Below are 21,886 nucleotides of genomic sequence, written 5' to 3'. Positions count from 1 at the left end.
CACACATGTCTATGCATGTCTACGTATAAGCCGAAGAGCTGCTCATGGATGAGAGCATGAGCCTTTTCGGTTCATCTCTGGGATGCTACAAGAGCAACACACTCTAAAACAATTAAGTCGCATGCATAATGCCAAAAGAATGTGAGCAATCCTGTGGCCAGCTTTTCGCCATCTGCTCGACTTACTGCTTTCTCTCGCTCTGAAGGAACATATATAGGAGAAGAGAATTCCACTTTTGTTCCAACACATATAGAGCTCTATTGAGGTTTCCTAACAGTCCGGTTTGGGTAAGAAAGAAAAAAAAAAAATCCGCTCTTCTGTTTTTCGAACACATAGCTGCCCTCGCTGTCTCTTGTGGCTTCAACTAAAACTATTTCTCTACATGAATTGCTGAAGGACAACTGAAACCTCTTACCCATATACAAGGAACATTTTATTTTATATTCTATCTTCCATGGGCGGAAGCCTTTCGATGTTTTTTTTTTTTTTAAACCAGTGAAATATACAAATCACACAAGACAGAAATATGTACATTAAAAGTACAGAATAAAGGCCATAGGGGATATACAAAATATCTGAATGACGCGTAGAATATCTTACATTAAATAGATTTTTTTAAAGCTAGGATTGTTAAACTCCACTCTGCTCATAAACATGAATCAGTAAAAAAATGGACATAATCTGATTTAACAAATAAGAGAGAAAGAGAGAGAGAGAGAGAGAGAGAATGAACTTCATGGCTTTTGTAGAATAAAAACCAAAAGTGACATTTAAACTAAATTAGTGCTTTTTTTTTTTTATTTCAAGATCTTTTGCTTGCAATTTACTGTAGCTGAGGGGAAATTAATATTTTGGGGCAATAAGTTAAGAGCCACAGGACCGAGGTGACCAGAAGGCTACCAAGCCCATGAACGGATACATACATCTTTTCAAACCTTGGAAAAAAAGAGTATCAGGCCTTGAAAACAACACAGCAGATGTCATTTTTGAAACAGAGGTGCCCTTATTGTAAAACACTGTTTAGACTAGCTATCTATGGGGTGAACTGGTTTGCGTGGGGAACCCAGATCCATCCTGTCAGACAGGACAGTCACATGTCCTCCCTGGGAAAGGAGTTGAGCAAACAGAGAGCAGGCTGGTACTCCTGTGTTCTGGGAGCCTTTCAAAGTCCAGGGCTGTGACAAACCACAGTGCCCTCCCCACGAAGAACACCAAAGAGAGGGTGGAGAACTGGCTGGCAGTGGGCAGGAAGTAGAAAGGCCACTTTCTAACCAACATACATTCAGGACGTGAGCCCTGAGCGCTCCTTCAACGTCTTAGCTTGCTTCCTGGTGTTCATGGTGGGATCCTGTACAGTCACAGACAGGCCAACATCAAGACTCAAAAGCTTTAGAAAAAGAGAAATCCCAATTGGACTGCAATAGAGCACAACACTCCAGGCAGAAAGCTAGCCCAGAGCAAACTGTAAATCTAAATCCCAGATTGCACTGAGATATAATTATATCTATATTTATATATGTATATTTATATATATGTTATATACAAAAAAACTGAGATATCAGGCACCATTAAACCGTATCCCCCCGTTATAAATGCAACTGTTCAAGTACACTAGGAACAGTTTTAGGGTACACCTGCAGGATAATAGGAAAAACACAAAAGGAAAGTCTAAACACAGGAGTATAACAACCAAACAGCCAGAAGCACTTCTGTGGACTCCTTGGGCCAAGTGATATCGGCAAAACACATCAAGTCACTGTACCTCCAAAGAAAAGCCATAGAGAACAATCCCTAAGTAGCTGGTTTTGAGCATTGCTCCTCCTATACAATTTCTGCCCTGCTGGCAATGAGCATCCACCAGAGCGGCCATTTGGAAGTATGGCCAGCAGAGTCCAGAGAGGGCTTTGGGTCGTGTATGAAGATGGCTGCCACCAACTCCTCACAGAGGCGGTCTGCCCTTCTGTAGTGCTCAACTACCTGGGATTTTCTTGCTGCCTGTGTAGGGGGGTTTGCAAATGGGACTCCTGGGTACATTTTCATTTTTAAGAAAATAAGACAGCTTTCAAAACAAGATTATTATTTTTTTAGCCAAAATCCCTTCATGGACATAAAGTCTGGTATTCAGAATCAGTCGGCCATAAGGTTATGGCCTCAGTGTAGAAAATTTCAAGCTTTCTAATTTCTGGGGACTTCCCTCCCCCAGCCCACCAGCTCCCCAAATTTCAAGGACTGTTAGAAAAAGGCACATCCATAAACAGAGTATCTGTAGATGGGCTATAGCAACATACCTGACATGCCTGCTTATGAGGATGTGAAAGTCTAGCTCGTACCTTCTAAAAGATCGTTCTAAAAGTAGAAAAAACACAGAGTGTCTCGTAATCTGTATTTTGGCATATATGTATATTTAATATATCTATATTTAAGGTGGTTTGTCTTATACCAGAGCACCTGCAATTCATTTGGTCACTAGGACTGAGTCACTCATGGGTCTGTACCACCTCTTTCACCAGGATACCACCCATCTCATAGGACTCTGTTTGAGAAGAAAATAGTTCTTACGCCTTCTAGATGTGAACCCCAACTGCACAGCTAAGTTCGAATACGTGTTATTTCCCCTTTATCCTGTAGCATCAGAAGAAAGAAGTTTCGTACTAACTTTGCAAAGATCCTCAAAATAAATATTTTTCTTAGTTTCCCCCACTATTGCCAAACATTAATTATAATATTAATAATAAACCACAGAGTTCTTAGATGGTAACAGAAGAAAAAAAAACAACACATGGTTCCAGCTGCAATTCTTGGGGGAGAAATAAAAAGAACCAGAAGCACTGTACTTTCTATAAATACGTGGGTCCTGGGAGTGGGACTGGATGATGGGCGGGCACACCACTATTTGCACACGAACTGATCCACAATCTCCGTGCACTTTTTACACTTGACATAGCAGCACCAGTGAAACTTGCAATGGCAGCGTTCGGTCTGCACCGTCTTAAACTGGTCATAGCCACGCCCACAGCACATGAGCTCGCAGCCGTCCATCCCCTCTGAGGTCTTGTTGCACAGGCGTCCCTGCGTGCCCAGGGAGCCAGTGCTCTCGTTGCGCACACAGTAGTCCGGACTTGGGTCGATGTAGACCAGGTCCTGCGTGGTTGGGGAGTTGAAGCGGCTGTTGACCTGTACCAGCTTGCCCCGGCTGTTCAACCTCATGGCCGCTGCGCTGTCATACTTCTCCTTGAGGGCATCGCCCACCTTGCGGAAGTCCGCCAGCTGCAGCCAGCATGTCTTGAGGCTACAGGAGCCAGACACTCCATGGCACTTACAGGCTACATCTGCCAGGTTGTATACTGTCTGTAGGAGGAAAAGGGGGAAGGTTATTGTGCTAATCCCCAGAGGAGCTGAGATGCTGGCATGAGCCTAGTGAACACTTTGTAGAGGCAGCCATGTCCCTCGGCTGAACCAAGGGCTGTGTTATTTATTTCTTCATTCCCCACCACTAGAAATATTGCATTGCCTTCTTTGAAACTCTGAAACTCCTTAGTTTTTTACTGTTCTATCCACATCTATCACATTCAAATGGGAATAGGAAAAAAAATAAATAAAACACCCCAGTGGCCTCCAGTTTGGTGGGAGGGAAATGTTATCAGTACAATGAGAACTGCATTTCTTGCCTCTCCTACCTGAATGCACACCCACATCCAAGCCTCCGAGGGATGTGCTATTACCCTTCTCTTCACAGAGAAGGGAATGGAGACCTAAAGGGATGAGCTCCTGCCCAACCACTGGCCAGTGGGGAGTGCCAGGATTTGAACCCAGACGGTAGGACACCAAGCCCATGTTCAGTGACTCGGTAAATGCTAAGTCAGGAAGGAGTCTATCCCCAGTGGGATCTGGGTTTCGATGTTCACCCATTCTACTGTATTACTGCGTCATCTCTGCTGTTGGGACACCTGCTCTGACACCTGTGACCTCATCCAATCATGGCAGCAGCTTTGTGACATGTACAGAAACAGATAACACAGTGGCATAAGCAAAGAGGCTCACACAGGCCACACAGCCAGGTCTGGGTATCAGTTATGCCCACTGCTAAGCCCTCTTCAGTCCTTACTCTGTCCTGTCCTACCCTAGGTCTCGAGGACCACTTCAAAGCCATGGACATAGGATGTCTTGACTCTGCCCTTGAACTTAGGTAACTGGATGCCCCTTTCTAAGCCTGTTCGGCACCTTCAGATGGCATCAACTTCCTACAAAGTTAGGAGGATAAAACTGAAGGAGTCAAGGAAGCACTTGGTACTCCAAATCCATTCAGTAAACCTGGTCTTTCTCCAGGGTGATGAGGCCATGGCCCTGGGTTTTTGCCCAGTCACCTCAGGCCTCCCAGGAGGAGCACTCAGAGGTCTGGCCTCACAGCACTGTGCCCAGCAGTCTGGGAGGTGGTGGTGGTCTATTTATAATCCTGACTGCCCACAGTTCCTCATGCCAGCAAGCTTCCAGAGTCATCATGGTATAGCAGTGCTGGCCAGGGCCTGTCCAGAACCCAGAGCTGCTTCTGCCCAAACAATTACCTCCCTCCTCTAAGGAATTATAAGGACTTTCTTTTAATGGAGCCCCACAGTACTTGCCATAAAGACTTTCAGACTGAGGAAGGTTTTGCAAATAGATTTAACCTTTGCTCCCCCTTTTTAAGGAAAACCAAAAGCTAATGCCCTAAAAAGTGTTAATATGATTTCTTGTACATAGTGTTCAATTTTGTAAGGTACCCAACCCCCACTTTAGAGAAGAGGTGGTTTCTGTGCCTCTTACTGAATAAGATCCTTCCTTTGGCCCATCATTCCCATGACAGAACAAAACCAGACGTGGCACATTACAAAATCAAGGGCAACAAAAATAGCAAAGTCACTTTTCAACTTCTCTGAGGGTCCCTCTGGACACTGGGAAAGGCTTGACCCTCTCCTAACAATAGACAAGACGTTCAGGATTTCTCTATAGGAAAGAAGAGATAAGGAAGTTCCAGACACGGCTGGGAACATTTCTGGTCGGATGTGCCAGTTGGATCCTACACAGAAGGGAAGATGTCAGGAGAGTGGGATCCTGAAAATGTGCCCTTAGGGGTTTTCAGAGAATGGAGCTGGACCCCCTCCCCTGCAATTCCATGAGGGCTTAGTACTGTGACAACCTAGAAAGAGGAGCAGTCCCTAAGGTGCAGAGCCTGAGCCAGGTACATGCTGTACTTTCTCTGAGGCAACTACCTGTCCCCTCAGGGAAGCATAAACAAAATATCATTGACACCCTCAGATGTTTGACAGTCACTCTGAGAGGAAGTTAGCTGGAATTATCTCCATGATCTGTGGCTTCCCTAGGTTCTAGTATTCTGCAGTGTTTAATAATTAACGTAGCATTTATCAAGCATCGACTGCTGGCTGACTGTAAGCTAAAATCTGAGATTGAACCAAAGGAAGCACCGTTGTCAGTCAGATTCCTTATGGTGTGGCACTAATATCTGACCTCACTCAGTCTTCACAATGACTACAACTACCACAACCACTGCGGCGAGGTGTGCAAATGTGGACACCCAGGATCTGATTTTAGTTAGCATCCCCAGTGGCCACTCCCTGGCGTTTCAGCCCTGAGCACTGATGCATCCGTTTAAAAAAAAAGTTAACTGAGGCTTGTAACAGATCCACTGCTTTTCTCACGTAGCCTACGCAGCGGGTAAGTGGTCGGCCTCAGTTTCCCCATCTGTGAGACGAGGGTGTGGGGGTCAGAGGCTCCTTCCAGTCCTCTATGGTCTACTCTGTGATTATCTTCCTTTTTCCTCACCCCAAAATACAGAAGAGTGAAATCTCTGACCAGAAAGTTCCTGGCACCTACCTTGAGTTCTGTGAAAAGCTAATGACCCTGGTTTTCAAAGCTGCCAAAGTTAAGAAACATTGTCACCCCCTCATTTTAAAGCGGCCATAAAGTGCCATGTGTTTAACCGCAGGGGAAAAAAGGGTCTTTTAAAATATCTTGGAGTAGTTTTTCATATCCCCACCAGGGGAAGGCAAAAGGGGGGAACCAGGAGGCTCAGGAAGGCTGGGGGACAGACTGTCAGTTTCTCTTCTCTCCAGAGCCACCCTGGATTGGCCTGCTGGTCAGACTTAAGAAATGCCAAACTGCTAAAATGTCTGTCCTTTCCCTAAAAAGGGCCCTTTAGAAAAACTCTCAGCCCATCAGGTCTGCTGCATAATGCCACGAGACAGGCAGGGAAAAAGAAAGAGTGTCCAAGCTAGAATGAGACCTTGCTCCATGCTGTTTCCCCACTGAAACCCAGCCACAAATGGTGACCTCTACGACCCATTGGTGGGGACCAGCTAAAAAGATTCACAACACACTTTTCAGAAAGCAGCTGGATCTCCAGAGTCCATTTATGGATCATTCAGTGCCCCGGGGGTTGGGGAAAGGGAGGGAGGGCTTTCCAGAATGTGCACCTTAAGGAAAAACAAAACTTTAATCCCAGCACTCATTGAGGAGGCAGAGGCAGGTGAATCTCTGAGTCCAAGGCCAGCCAGGTCTACAGAGTGAGTTCCAGGACAGCCAGAACTACACAGAGAAACCCTGACTTGAAAAACCAGGAAAGAGGGGACTGGGAGAGATGGCTCAGCGATTAAGAGCACTGACTGCTCTTCCAGAGGTCCTGAGTTCCATTCCCAGCAACCACATGGTGGCTCACAACCATCTGAAATGGGAACTGACATACATAAAATAAATAAATCATTTTAAAAAAGAAAAAGAAAAACCAGGAAAGAGAGAAAGAAAGAAGGAAGGAAGGGAGGAAGGAAGGGAAGAGAGAGAGAGAGGGGGGGGGAGGGAGGGAGGGGGGGGGGGGAGGGAGGAGGGAGAGGGAGGGAGAGGAGAGAGAGAGAGAGGAGAGGAAGGAGGGAAGGAAAGGGGGCAAGAAGAAAGAAAAAGAAGGGAAGGGAAGAGGAGAGAAAAGGGAAAGAAAGAAAAAAGAACAGAGATGAGAAGGCCCGAGGGGAGCAAAGCAGACCTAGGCATTGAAAGATGGAGGATCCCAAGCATACGCAGAAACCCCAAGGTATGAGTGTCCCAAGAGACCTGAACTGAGCTACTGTGACAAGAGGGCCCGGCCCAGCTCCTGTGTGTGTGGAGGGAGGGTGGGATGGGGGTGGGGATAAATGCTAGTGGGGGTTGGTAGTGTCAGGGGGATCATGGCACTCACCCTGCGACCTGCTTCATTGTTGTGCAAGTTCATGAGGATGCGTGCGCTCTCATAGGAGCCCTTGGCGTGGATTCGTTCCCTTTCTCGTGCGTCCACGAATTCCTTGGCGAAGCGGTAGCCATAGTCGATGTTGTCCCCGCAGCCGCCCCACAGCCAGTCCCGAGGTAAGTCCTTGGGGCGCGCTGCGCGGCTGCAACCACAGGTAGACAGCTCGCCTTCCCGACACGCTCGGCTCATGGCATTTACCACTCCAGCAGCGCTCACCGCGTAAGTGAAGGCTGTCTCTCGGCTGCCTGCGGTTAAGGATGAGGAGTCACTAGATTGCCTGCCCCACACAGAAGCACAGATCTTGCTGGGAAGAAGGGAGAGATGGCGGGCTGCCACTAAGTACCCTAACACACTGGACTGGGCAGGCTAGAGAAAGTTGAGCCCCGACATAACACCAATCCTTGAAGAAGTAGGGGTCCCCAGACTTTGTGGTGCTGGGGAAACCGCTCGTCAAAACAAAGGAAGAAACAGTTCTCAGGCCCACTGAGGGCAGAAAAAAAACTAGACAGCAACCCCTGGGGAAGCCCTAACACAGAAAATCCTGGATTATTTGGTAAAGGAGAGAGCGCCCCCAACATGCCTCAGTGGCTACTGAAGTGAACAGGCAGAGACAAACCTAAGGCTGACAGCCCATACTGAGTCCCACCCCAAATGTTCACCCAGGCCCCGAGCCCACCTTGAGGCCAGCTCAGGAGGATGGATCCAGTCACACACAACAGCAACCAATAACAAAGGAGACAAGGATACCTACATCTGCTGGAGTGTTTTTAGAGCCTAGGCAAGACCCCAACACTGCTGGCTTGATTTTTCATTAACCACCACCCCTCCCCCCCCCTCAGTTTGAAGATATTCAAAATATCTTATTTCCAAAATTGCATATGAAAGAAGTCATTGAAGGAAAGCTCAGAACTGGGCTAGACTCTTTTTTACCCTTGTTCTAATGTTAACATTATTTTCATGTTGAACAGAACAGAATTTGCTAGGCTTAGAAGCCTGGGTGCATCTCAGGTCCCCATCCTCAGCCAGGCAGTGCCTGGTGCCCTCTCTCTGTAGCTGTAATCTCTTCCCTGCTATGAGACTCCGTGAGCTCTCCACTCTTCACCACTCTGCCCACTTCTAAACCTGCCCTGAAATGCTCTCATTCGAGAAGGAGCAGTTAAGCTTTTTTGTCGTTGTTTGGTTGTCTGGTTTTTTTGTTTGTTTGTTTGTTTTTTTGTTTTTTTTGCTTGGTTTGGTTTGGTTTGATTTGGTTTCTCAAGACATGGCTTCTCTGTGTAGCCCTGGCTGTCCTGGAACTCACTCACTCAGTAGACCACACTGGCCTTGAACTCAAAGATCTGCCTGCTGGGATTAAAGGTGTGTACGGCCTCCACCACCCCCCAGCTACGTGAGAATAATCCAGAAAGCAGTTCCTGGTTCATCTTGGTTCCTCGTCTACCACTGCCCTGCACCACTGGACTCTCCTACCCATGGCTTTTGCCCGAAGCAGTGAGAAGACTACAGAAAGAAAAGGGGAACAGACTCAAGGTGTGTCGGGGACACGTAAAGATCACCTCCCTGTAAAGCACTCTTGGGAGCCCTATCCACAGGCACCAGTCTGAGCTCTACTTACATACAGAGAAGTTTCTAAAGTAATTTGGTAAACAGCTGCCCTGTGAGAGAGAAAGGGTTAACATCCTGCCAGCCGGCTTGCTCCTAGAAGAATGACTGGTGCTCCTCACTTTCAAAATCAACTGTAACATAAGGATATTGAAATGGATGCCCATGAAATAAAGGTCCCTTCTGATGCTAAAACCCCCTGTACCAGACTGGGTTTCTCAGACGGTCAGAAAGCCTGCAAGCAATCTTTATGAAGCAGAAGCAGAACAAAGACAGCAGATCTCAGTCAGACTCAGCCAGCCCCAAAGAGATGGTCCTGCTCACTCTCCTGCCTGCCCTCTCCAGGAATAGTTCTGTCACACAGCTCGTGGGGCCATTTGTGAAGTACTGAGGCTCCAAGTCATACAGACTCCCCTCCTGCATTTAACAAATGGGTAACTCGAGGAGCGCACTAGTGGTTGGCAGGAAGATCCAACCAGAAAGTTCCAGTGGGGCTTTCCGTCTGTCTAGTTCACATTAGGGCAGGCAGAGCACATATGTTGGGGGAGCGGGAATAAGAAGCTGAGTAGACAGATTGGCGGAGTTATTTGACGATTAACACTGATAATACAGAGAGTGTTGTGACCTGAGCAGGGGAGGGCTGTGGAGTAAAACTCTTATGGGTAGAGGAAGAGGAGATAAAATGGTCCTCTGAGGACAGAGGGGATGAGACACTGCCCTTTGAGGCTTTTATACAAAACACAAATCACACACAGCTTTTTCCCCCCATAGGTCTAGCTCAACCATTTCGATCTTCATCCAGAATACAAAACCTGGTAGGAGTCTGTAAGCTAATTGTTGACTGTGGAGAAACAGCAGTTTGAAGAACGCTGCTTGTCTAGGGGCGCTGCTTGGCTAGGGGCAGCCTGTGTGTCTCCCCATGGCTGCTCATTTGGTTACTTTCCCTCTGCATGAAATCGAGGCTGACTTGGCTCCCCACATCCCTTAAAAATGGTGCCTTCCTGACATCTTTTCACAGTACAGAAACAAAGGCAGAAGAGAAACAAAGGCTGGTCGGAGAGGGGAACACGGTGAAAAATGAGAATGCCTCCAAAATGAAGCTGGGGCCTTCAGGAGGTGGCTGTGCCTCCAGGGCAACTGGCACCTTGGAAAAATGATCCTGGAAAGGAAGGGGTCAGAGGTGGCAGCAGCAGCTTCCCAGACACTGGCCACTCACCGGGGTCAGAGTCTCACAGACAAGTGTGACTCTCTACGTCTCTGAGATCCTGGGAGTTTTAGAGTGACTTGGGCACACCTTGGGCACCAAAGGTCCCAAAGCTCATTGACTTCAAGCAAAGGCTGAGCTAGGAAAAATTCAGTCTCTGTTCCTTCTCACCCAGAAAACTCATTAAAATTTCCTCACTCTCCTTCCCTTCTTTCCAAGATTAGGGGGTGGTGGGGGCTCTCAGGTGGGAGTCAAACCTAAGGTGCCAGGTGGCTGTGTGTTCTAGGACAACCAGGTACTTGGAAACCTCTGGCCAGTGAGAATGCACCCTGTGCTTCCTGGAGCATCAGATGACCCACCCACAGCACCGGTCACTCTCACCTCACCAGACTTTGAGAGGGTGGAACTCACACAAGCCCCACCATCCACTCCCTACCAGAGAGTACCACACAGCCAAGGACCAAAGAGGGGACTTAAAAGAGACAATGAAACGTGGGCATTTGGAGTAGGAGCTCTGCTCAGGCCTGGGGGACACAAGCATGTTGAATCTTGGACCACATCTAAAGTGAATCTTTCAGTAGTACTTAGATTCACTCAGCTTATCTGGTACACTCTGGCCTAGAACGGCCTTATGTCAAGGATGAGGAGGGCGAGGAGGGTGTTCAAGTGAGTTCACAGTTAAAGCCCTTGTGACTGCCACCTTCCTGTGGCTTTTTCTAACTTCTGTCCCTGTGAGAATATGGTGGTTTTAAAGGCAACAGAGGTGCTTATAAAGGGAACACCCAACAACACTTGCTGTTTAGATAGAATTTACAAGGAGGTTTTAACTTCTCTCTTGAAGCTTCAGAAGGCAAAAGTAAGTCCCTACCATCTCCCCATTTGGTGACCTTAAAACAGTCTATATCTCAGGACCATTGCTGGCAACCTAGGCTTTGCTACTCCAGTCTGACCCCAAGATATACATTAGCACATTTTAATCATTGACAGAAAGGACAAAGCCCCGTGAACCTTGCAGGCTGGGGCTGCAGGCTGTTCCCCCACTGGATTAGTGGAATGGTTTCCAAACCTGCGTTATTTTAGTTTATGAAGTCCCTTGGCTCAAGCATCCACTGACAACTCTTTTTTTGTTCTCAATGAATGCACTTTTTTAGGGTTTTCTTTCAAAAGTATTTTATCCATCTGTGATGGATATTAAGCCAACTCTTTCTCTCCAGTCAGTATAAACACTTAATTGCCTTGATAAATTGCTTCTTAGTTTTGGAGTCACTGCAGTGATATTAATTATAAGGGCTTGTTTGCATAAAACTAAAGAGACCTAAAATATTCACACTAGAAAACACACATGGCCCATCTGTCAAGTAGGATCCTAGACTACTACAGAAAACCACAGGCAAACTGAGTTTTCCTTTTTTTTTTTTTTTTTTTTTCCTTTTGGTCCAATTTAAATGCTATCTCCCCCTGAATGGAACAATAAACTCAACAACATATTTAAAAATTAAATCTCAAGCTGTACGCAAATACACTTAAAATCGTTACTTCAGAGTTTCTAGGTTGAAAGCCCAAGCGTGTATTTTTTTTTTTTTGCCCGTTGTCAAAAATCACACACACACACAAATTGTATCACTTCTTATTAAAATTCTTTCTGGAACTAAAAATAAAGCTTTTAACTTTATATATCTCTGTAGCCTCAGGAAATGTCTATATTAGGAAAATTAAAACCTTACTGCCGGCATTGCCAGCATTCTGTAAGATGACAGCTTGGGCCATTTGGATCGTGACTGAAGACACTTATAAGCACCGGAAGGGTTCTTAGATTTAAAAGGCTTTGAATGGGGCTCAGCTTTGCCCCATCTATGTTGGATCAATCAAAGCAAGTACCCTGCTTCTGTCGCAGGGAATGATGGGATCTGAGGTGTCCCCCTCCTGATCTGGTTCAAGGAGTTAGAAACTACAAACAGAAGTGGGGATCAGAATTAATACCATTCTGGGAAATGACACAGTTCCCCAAGCCATCACCCAGGCTGTAAAGAGTTCAGTTCACCAAGCAGTCAAGCAAACATAAAGGCCCCTGTGCAGACAAAGTCAATGGGCATCACAAACGCTGTCCTACCTATTTGCATCACCCTGCCAAAGACAGAAGTATTGTCCACTGTGCTGCAGTTCCATCTCCGATGCCGGAACTGGTACTGGCACTCTTTGATGCCCGTCTTCGCGCCTTCTCCAATGTACTGCATGTGGTCCTGATACAAGTGGCAGAGTTTCTTCTGTCCTTGAGAAAGTCCCGCCAGTTGGCTGCAGAGAGGCTGTGCTCCTATGATGTATACTTCTGACATCTGAACAGGGTTATTCATACCTAGGGACCTGCAAAGGGGAGGGGGAGATGTTCATTCAAGATTTACGTGAACTCCAGAGGTAGCTCCCTCCTCCCCGAAAGCATGTCAGCCATACAAGGCTTGAAGCAAACAGATGCCTTTTCTCTCCTGTTTGTCCGCATGACAAAGTATGAGGAGGGCTTCATAGAACTCCTCTGTTTAAACTGCAGAAAACAGAGGTATTGTGCTGTCCCCACCCGGCCATCTGGCTCCCTCAGTCAGTGTTTTCATTGCCTTCTTCTGCAATCACCACATACCTGAACCAGTATTTCTGAGATTCACTGGGAAAGAGGGGAAAGTGGAGATTTTCAGAGACCAGACATAGCTTTAGAGAAAATGACTCCAGGCCTACACAGTAGATGGATCCTCCTCGGAAAACTCAGGAATATCAAAAGTAGGGAAAATTAGGTGGAAGAGAGCAATACCTTCAAAGGCATGAAAGTACAGATGCTGATATCTATACAGACTGAAGAAAAGTCCCCATGTTTTCAGATGCATTAAAGGGGATTCTTCAGTGAATGTGAAGGATCCAAGCTAGGAAATTCAGTGACCAGAAGTCACATTTGACAGTCAGGAAAAAGAAAATGCTACTCCGTTACCAGGGAGAAACGATCTAGAATGCTGCCACCACACACAATCCCCTAGATGCACTGAAGTCCAGAGAGAAGCCCCCATTTAGGAACTTTTGCCTATTTCAAGTTCACCTCCTTTTGATCAAATTTCAAGTGCAAATACTCTCTATTTGGGGGGTTGATGTCTTCTAGGACTCTGTTGCTTCAGATACTCTGGGTTAATAATCTCAAGCGACAGAAAAATAAAAGGGAAATTCATCTTTATTTTACCTGGGGGGGGGTGGCAAGAGTAAACTGTATTGACAGACTTACAGTTATTAAAGAAGAGTATTTCCCTCTCAGTACACGTTGTTCCTGCAAGCCCAGGTCTCAACAAGGCCCTCATAGAAAGAAAGAGGCTGAGATTTATATATTCGGGTTTCCCTGTGGAACTGAGTGTATGATTTACAAAACGAGCGGGTTACAAGAGAATTCGAATTTTAAAAGCCCATAGAACATATACCCACCTATATTAAATGAGTGTACCCATGCTCGCTTTCCAGCTTCCAACGCTATAGCACAGTGCAAAGGAAGAATAGGCACACGGAACCAACTTACCACCAAGAATTAGCTTCTATTACAACCTGGGCGAAGGAGAAAAATGTGGCCAAAGCCATTAGGAAGAACTTGGAAGACATGGCACCTCCAGCGGTCCCCAAAGCCACTCCCGGGCTTAATATTCCAATGGGCTTCTGGAGAGGGAAGAAAGGAGCAGATGTTTATTGCCTTCAGATAATTTTCAAGCATACAAGTTTAAACGACGGAAACATCCGAGGTCTCTTAAGTTTACTGTTGATTGACTGCGCTTCTCCTCCGTGAGGTTTCTGATGGCGAGATATAGGCAGTTTCTTTTTTCCAAATTAATCCACCCACGCAACCTCACCAGGAAATCTTATTTCGCTAGGATCCTGCGCGCGGGGCGCGCCAGCGATTACAAACATGTCTCAGTGCTGTTGAGTCAAAGCCCGGGTACCAGGCTTCCTGCGACTTCCAGTCCCGCACCCCTACGTTCCTCCCTAGCTTCCCGCTGCGCTCGGTCTCTCCTAGAAAATTCACTCGGGAACCCGCCGCCACCCTCGTCCTCTCCCGGACCTGGGCCGGAGCAACAAGTGGAGCCAGAATTAATTCCATGGGCGAGAGGAGCGCGAAGGCGAGTGGAGCGCACTGCCGGAGGCTGCCGAGGAGGCGGGGTGGCCGGCGCGGGGGTGGGGGTGGGGGCAGGACGCGGGAGGGAAGGGCAGGGGGTGGGGGCGAGGCCCCAGGGACCAGCGCGGCGCGCGAGTGCCCAGTTGGGAAATGCAGCTCCGAATTAACATCGTATGTTTTATAATCAGTTTACGGGGCCGATTTTGGGAAAGCCACTTCCAGATGGGGAAGAGCAGCCTGGATTTCCTTTAGGATCTGCTTCAGCCAGTTTGGGGCGGGGAGTAGATGAAGCTGGGGCTAAGGGATAATGAATGGGAAGAAGGTCAGCTCTCCCACCCCAGGGAACCCGGAAAGCCTGCCCCCTCCTGCCAGCGGCCTCCTATCTGTCTAAGAGGAGGTGTAGGTCTCGGTAGAAAGAAGTATCCAGCTTCAGTTCTTTTAGGAGAGGGTCTTTGCCCTACCCTTCCCTTCCCTTGGACCCCATTATTCTGACTTTTTACTCTCCCTCTGGCCCCCACGTCCAGCAGCGGCTGGGGGCGGGGCGAAAACCACGGAGAGCCTGTTGTTTCTCTTGGAGTTGTCCCCATGTTTTCATCGCACCACTGCGGGCCTGTGTCTTGAAGTACACTGCCACCCTGCCTCCAGTCTAGCCCCCCTGGCCCCAGTCAGGCTCAGTTCATTCAGTTCCAAAGGTTGGCAAACAGGCCGAGGCGACAGATCCCCAAGCGGAGCCAGCTCCCAAGCATCAGCACTGCCCCTGGCATCCGGGGCGCAGGGAACCGGGCGAAGTTTCTTCCCTGAAGATATTCGGGAGTAGAGAGTTCCCAGTCTGCTCCCACTGGTGATTTTTCCACCTGCAGGCGGCGGCGGAGAGAGAAGAGTGTGGGTAGGAGGAGCAGGTTTCCAACGTTCCCCTTTACCGTCTCTGATAAGTATAACTCTGTGATGCCCGAAGCCCCGAGGGAGCCCCTTCTTTTGGAAAGGCAAGAAAGGTGAACCTCTTCCAGGCGAAGGCCTTGCCGAGACCAGCTCCGTGAAAGGAATGGAGGGGACCCTGTAGGCAGTAGAAACGCTAAGGGGCCCTGGAGCGAGCAGTAGCTTTCTTTTTCGAGCCACCCCTTTGGCTTGGACACCTCCGAGCTCCTGGTAGAGGAGCTCATGTGCTTGCCAGTGCCAGCTAACCAGCGCTCTGAGCCTAGGCTCGGCCGTCCCCAAAGCACCGCAAAGCTGAGGACGCATCCCGGAGAGAATGGGAATCTGGAGTTTCCTCCAGTCTAAGAGAAAGAAGGTTCAGTCTCCTTCCCTACCCCCGCCTGAAGTGTCAAGTTTCCTCCAGGGGAGGGGTGGGCTTCAGGGTCTTTCTTTGCGCGCGGCCCAGACTGCAATGGCTAGAGTCCCCGGTGGAGGCTAAAACCATGCACTAGTGTGTGTGTGTGTGTGTGTGTGTGTGTGTGTGTGTGTGTGTGTGTGTGCGCGCGCGCGCGCACACACACACACACACACACACCACATCCATACACACCCTGGTGCACACTTACACACACGTATGCACAGACAAACACGTTGCGAAGGGCTCCAGCTCTCAAATCGCGGCGGGTCTCTAACTTTTGGAGCTTCACAGCGGGCGGGGCGCGCGGGGCGGGGCGCGGGTGGTGGAGAAATTGATAACAGATTCGGCGGATTACAGGGAATCTCTTTGTTAGAGCCGAAACCACACAAACCGAACCCTATCCCGGCCCGACGCTCCCGGGACAAATCCACCAGTTCCCAGAACCCGGGCCAACGGTGAGTGGAGCCACCGGGTTTACTCAACTCGGGTCTCCTCGGTTACAAATTAGGGGTGTCCCAAGGAGATGGACCTGAGAGCCCCGCGAGCAGCATCTGCCTTGGACCCCTTGCACTTGCCTGGAAACACCTCGGTTTTCTTTCCTCTCCAGTCTGTTGCAGTCCCACAAATCTGTGCGATTCAAGGAACTCACAGCGAACTCACTAACGAGCACCGCCACTCTAGAGTGTAAAACACCCGACCGGGTGAGTTTAGGAGAGATCCAAAGCGAAGAAGACGGCGTGGAAGGAGAACTTTCGGGAGACTGCCGCAACAGGGTTAAAACAAAAGTTCTGGTCAAAATTATCCAGAGAATGAGCCAAATGTTTTCCAAAAGCGGCTCGGGAAAGCAGACGGTGAAGCGAGCATCTGTCCTTGCTGGACGGACAGTAGAGGATGCGGGCTTTTAAGAGGTGCAGCACGGGGGTGGGTGAAGTGAAGGAAAAGCGTTGTTTGCGGGTCTTGAAGCCAAAGCAGCTGAATCTGGATGATGCGGCTTCCTCATAAAGGAATCCCCAAAGCCTTCAGGGTGGACGAGATGAAAGGTGCGGGGGAATAGTGCTGCGCTAAGGCGCCAACCCGAGGAAGAGGAAAGTTGGTGGGAAAAGACATTTCCTTGGTTGAGATAGCTACAGGACACACGCAAAAGTGTTCAGCTGCCAAGTGCAGAAATAGGCCGTTCCTTAAGGCGAACACCAGACAGGCTAGGCACAGAGTCTCTTTTGAGGGTCAGGGGTTCCGGAGGTTCGGGGCAATGCACCTACTTCACAGCAGTTCGGTCATTTCCCTCTGCTAGACTCTACATTTAGGGCCCATGTCTGGGAGTGGAAATGATCAGAGATGCCAACTAAGCGGAAGAAGAGAGTGACCCAGGCTCCCGGTGGCGAAAAGGAAGATGGGAAACTCCCAGATCTCAGTTCTTGAAGAGATGGAAATTGAACAATGTTCTCCAGTCTGCTCTTTCTCTGAACCAAGAAGACCGATGGAGAAACTTGAGGGAGGGAAACTCGGTAGCTGGCACAAACTTGGTTCTCCGGCTTCAAGAACGGCAAAGAGAAGACCTTGAAGAAATGGCCAGTAGGGTGTCTGCTTAAGGGGCAGTAGGCAAAGGAAGCGTTGCTCCCCCCTCTCTTCGGCCTGGGCCAAGCTGGGCTGTAACAGTCCCACTCCATGAATACGTGTAAGAAGGCAGAAATAGCCAGTGAGGTAAGCTGGAGGTTGTCGGCCGCTGCAGTCAGGGCGAGAAACCTGAAAAGTTCCGGGAGTGACCCAGAATCGCCAGGAGGTCGAAGAATGGTAACAGTCCAGGAGATAAACTTCTCCTTTTCCTAAGCCTCAGGGATGCACACCAGGGCTCTCCAGGGCCCACACACAATTACCTCACCTAACTCAGCACAGAGTCTAAAACTGAGTTGTGTACCCCCGATGAGGGTAAGAATTTAAAAGTCAGTTCAGTCCCCAATCTTTACAGGGGATTTTTTTTACAGACGAAATTCATAAAGGAAGACGAAATCGCTGTTTTTGTTTTTGTGTTTAATAGATGAAGAAGGAGAGGCTGAGAGAGGGGAACGCCACGAGAATCCAGGACCACAGAAAGAATTGGTGAGACAATTAGGGGACACACCCGAGGCCTTCTACTGTGACACCCCCTCACCACTGACTTAGAAAGGGTCGAAATCCTTCGTCCAAATTGCCCAAGGCCTCTGGTGGGTTATACCAATGGTCCTTTTCTATTCGAAGCTCGGGGCAACACAGATTGTCCCCCTGGCAGAGATCTTAGAAAGGTCTTGGTGGGAGAGTGGAGCAGAGTTGTCGCCAGGGGTGCAAGTAGGACTGAAACTCAGAGGGGCCTTACTTCCAGATGGCCAACAGGGGGCAGCCGGCACCGCGCGGCCGGTTAGAAGGGCCGTGTTAAAGCTCAGTTTTGCCGGCACGTAGCTTGCCCCTTGTGCACAGGAGCGCTCTGAAAGGGAAGACCTGGGTCTTAGGCTGGGCCTCCTTCCCAGGATCTCGGATCGAACCGCCAAGAAGACTAAAGCCGGCTTGGCAAAGACTGATCTCCAGCTCCCCAAGCCCCCAAAGCAGAGCAAGGGTCCCAACGCGTCCACCTATACCCTACTTTCCGCCATTCCCCAGTCGCTGAGTACTTACGACATTGTCTCCTCCACACACCCCCAACCCCCCCCCCCAGGAAAAAAAAAGCCTCGTCTGATGGAAAATGTCTTGAAACCAAATCTGGCTAGGTGTGCTAATATCGTCAAGACAGCGGAGGCTGAGGAGGTGCGTCCTCATTGTCGGGCCCAAGTTATTTCCCCAGAGCGAATTGTCCATTTAAAGTACGACCACAGAGCTGTGACTCAGACAGGGCATGGAGGGTAAAACAGGGCCTTAGAAGCACTAGGGTTTAAAAACCTTTGAAGAAAGAAGGTTGTTTGCTTTTAGGAAACAGCTTCGTTCCGATTTTCGTCTTACTCCCTACTAGAAAGCTGGAAACGAGAGATACGAAGTATAAGTGGAAATTGTTATCGAGACGTGGAGGGCAACCCGAAGAAAAGTTGCTTGGAAAATTGCTAGTTATATTCCAAGATGAAACGTTAACTTTTTTGTAAAAGTGAACTCTGGGTGACCCTCAGAGTGTGTGACTCGGCTTTAACATGCAACTGACAATTAAAACAAACACGAATTCACAAACTAACCCCCGCCCGCACTCGCAACGCAGAGGCCCTTGAGTCTCTAAAGCACTAGGCTGACTCCGCTCAGGGGGTAGGATTAAAGCCACTAGGACCACTACTCCCCGCCCCCAATGCTGCAGTAAAGGGCCTGAGCTCACCCAGAGGCCGCTAATAAAGCTAATAACGCGACCCCGCTCCCCGCGCGGGGTGCGCTCTGGCCCCCCGCCAGGCACTCTTAAAGGCACAAGGGCCTGGAACGCTCGGGTTACTCGACCTGGAGAGCTGGGGACTGGGCCCTGATCGGAGGTTGGGGGTGGGGAGTGCATTGCTCCAGGGTAGGTGGCCCCTAGTTTCCCTAGTCTCGCAGCGTTTCTCCTAACCCAGTCCTCGTCCGGCCTCTGCTCTCCATCCACACAATCTCCGCGTGCCGGGGAAATGGGCGTTTGATATATACTTGATGAATCGAATCATTATCCTGTTGCTGAAATACACATAGTAAAACTACACTCAGGGTTCTCGAGGGTAAAAAGAAATGCCGTCGGTGACCTGAACTATCTTTCCTGTCCTCACTCTTCTCCATAGTTGAACAGGTTTGAAGAATAGCCTGTGCGAAAAGTCTCCAAGGACGCAGAGTCAGTGTCCCCAGGGTAAGGGACAAAAAGATCGGAGTCCCTGCCAGCGACACCGGAGTGTAGCTTTCTCTAGGCAGTTGGAGAAACCGAGGGGATAAGGATAGATTGAAAGAGTTCAGTTAACTTTGAAAAGAAAAAAAAAGTAGGGAGCGTCGGTGCGCACAGAACACTTACCTTCATGGCGAGGGGGAGGGGGCGCGGAGAGGAAGTCGCCACCCCAGCGAAGGGGGCCGAGGAATCCAAGCGAAGCGTCGGGGTTAAGCCTGGGGGGACGATCCAAAGCAGGACTGCGGAGTCCTCCTGGGCGCGTCGGGTGGGCGCAGCGACCCGGAGCGGAAGCGAGCACTGGCACCCGGGCTCGGGCTGCGGGGCTGGTATAGCGTGGAAATGTGCCCAAGAACCGAGAGGGCGCCGGCGCGCGCGGGCGAGCAGCAAGCGCAGGGCCGAGCGGGGACACAGTGTAGGAGCCGCGGGTCCGACGAGGGCGCGCAGGCGACTGTTCCGCGGCGAGGCGCTCCCTCTCTAACGTCCATCAGCGACGGCGGTAATTAGGGCTTTCCAACCCCAAATGTGGGCGTGATTGTGCAAAAGACTTTACAACAAATAATAAAAAAATTCTTCACAAGAAGGTGAAAAAAATGCCCAACTACTCAACGGTGGCCCGAGGCGGGGAAGGGGGGGCAATCCCTATGCCCAAGATGCCCCCAGTTCATTCACACCACGAATTCTGCAGACTCCTGGCGGCTCACGCCTCCTGATTGTCAGCTCCTCCTCTCCGGGTCTGTGACCGAAACGTCTGCATCCAGGGGCTGCTCCTGCAGCTGACTTAGCTAGTGGACGTCTGTGTACACACAGACACACACCCAAACACACACACACACACACACACACACACACACACACACACACGCAGAGAGAGACACGCGCGCACACACAGACATACACACACACACACGCAGACACAGAGACACGCTCGCACACACAGACACGCAGCAGCAGCAGCAGCAGCAGCAGCAGCAGCAGCAGCAGCAGCTATGGGGCTACAGAACAATCAGGCACGCATGGTTTTTTCTCTGGGAGATGCCGCTGAAATCGCCCAAGTCGCCATCAAAGCTGCAAGAGTCAGCGCCAAATTTTGTCGTTTCATTTTAGAGTCTGGCAAATACCAGGCGCAAAGAAAATGGGTTCAAGGCAGCCCTGAACTTTCTGCCACTTGGTGGCTTGAGCCGTTGATGGACAGCTAGCCCGTGGGGGAACGTTGGCTTCCCCCTTCTGGTCCCCTTCTTCCTTTCTTTCTTTCTTCCTTCGGGTTAACCTTCTTCTTTCCACCCCCTGCCTTTCCAGGGCGAACAGAGGGAGAAGACGGAGGGCGCGGAGCTCGGCGGCGGCGACTCAACTCCAGAGTTCCATGGCGGCCGAGGCTGCCCACCTCCTCGGTCGCGGCTGGGGTCCGAGGGGCGGTCGTGGGGCCCAGAGGAGGCCGCGGAAGGAGCTAGCGAAGCAGCAGCCGCACAATCCGGACTCCGGACGGCGGAGGCGTTCCTCGGAGCCTGCAGCAACTTTCCACGCGCTGCGGTGCCCCACAGACTGACTGCCCCAGCGTGGGGACCGCGTGCCCCCCCACCCCCCGGTCCTTCTGACCAGCTCCCTCACTTTCGCCCTCCCTCTTTCCAGACTCCTCTTTCCCTTGGTGTTCTCAGCGAAAAAAAAAAAATATTTTTAAAGTTGCAGAACCAAACGCGGCTGGAGAGGCAAAGGGGGGTGGGGGGGGGAGAAAAGTCAACTTTGCCTATGCGCATGCGTGGTGAGGCTGTCCTATGACAAACTTCGCAGAGTTTTAAAGCTGTACTACGGGGCCGGGGTGCCGGGAGGCGGGGTACGCTCCCCCTTGGGCCCCCTCCTCAAGGCTCCCCATCCCCCAGGCATCTGTTGAACGAGGTCCATTCTGCTGTTGTTGCCTGCCCGCCTCCTAACCAGTTCAGCTTCTTCCAAAGCAGTCGACCCGTTTGTGAGGCTGAACCCCAAGTTTCCGAACCAGACCCCCTTGGCTCAACTATCCCAAACTGCATTTACTGGAGCCTCTACAAAAAACGACCTCACTGACGTGGATCCTCGTCGCGACATCTCCTTCTGGGGAGAGTGCTTGAAGCCTGGGCTTGGAGGGTAGGGTGGGCTCGGCTGGCGCATCTTGCAAAGTCCCTGATGTCCTAGAGGTTTGCTAGACAGGATTGCTCCTCACATCAATGCGGCCAGGCAAGGGTAGAGGTCTGCTGGTATGGATCTAGGTGGCGGCCCTCAGGTGAGAAGACGGTGGAGTTTAGGTGAACCGGGGGATCCAGAGTCAGGGACTTCTCGATACTTCTAGATAGCTGAAATTGTTAAGACTTGGATTGGACAGAGTTGCCGGATGTGCACCACCCCATCCTCCAGCATGCCATGGGGAACGTGCTCAAACAGTGTCTCGTTGAATAGTGCAATTCTTTTCTCCACCTTTCCCATCTTCCAACGTTCAAAGTTAGAAGATACACACACACACACACACGCGCGCGCGCGCGCGC

General features: G+C 49.8%; 1 protein-coding gene across 3 annotated transcripts; it reads right to left on the bottom strand.

Annotated features, from left to right (window-relative positions):
• Window positions 1–1,976: 1,976 nt before the first annotated feature.
• On the bottom strand, window positions 1,977–20,208 carry Wnt5a (Wnt family member 5A). Of its 3 annotated transcripts, none has more exons than XM_032919121.1 (5): window positions 19,503–20,208; window positions 13,612–13,745; window positions 12,181–12,431; window positions 7,220–7,512; window positions 1,977–3,348 (listed from the first exon to the last, which is right to left on the bottom strand). In XM_032919121.1, the coding sequence occupies exons 1-5, from the start codon at window positions 19,506–19,508 to the stop codon at window positions 2,890–2,892; spliced, it is 1,143 nt and encodes a 380-aa protein (XP_032775012.1). In that variant the 5' UTR covers window positions 19,509–20,208; the 3' UTR covers window positions 1,977–2,889. The 3 variants fall into 3 exon arrangements, with proteins under 3 accessions (XP_032775012.1, XP_032775013.1, XP_032775014.1); XM_032919122.1 differs by having other exon boundaries at window positions 13,612–13,742; XM_032919123.1 differs by lacking the exon at window positions 19,503–20,208 and adding an exon at window positions 14,146–14,162.
• Between the last annotated feature and the right edge of the window lie 1,678 nt (window positions 20,209–21,886).

This window comes from Rattus rattus, chromosome 13, assembly GCF_011064425.1.
Source record: "Rattus rattus isolate New Zealand chromosome 13, Rrattus_CSIRO_v1, whole genome shotgun sequence".
Taxonomy (NCBI): Eukaryota; Metazoa; Chordata; class Mammalia; order Rodentia; family Muridae; genus Rattus; species Rattus rattus.
The sequence above is the reverse complement of the archived record's forward strand: the minus strand, read 5'-3'. Positions and strand labels throughout refer to the sequence as shown.

Excerpts from the sequence above, each read along its gene's own strand:
- Wnt5a (XM_032919121.1), bottom strand. Across the intron at positions 12,432-13,611 it reads ATAGAAGCTAATTCTTGGTG|GTCCCTAGGTATGAATAACC; the intron begins GTAAGTTGGTTC and ends TCCCCTTTGCAG. Across the intron at positions 3,349-7,219 it reads ACAATGAAGCAGGTCGCAGG|ACAGTATACAACCTGGCAGA; the intron begins GTGAGTGCCATG and ends TTCCTCCTACAG.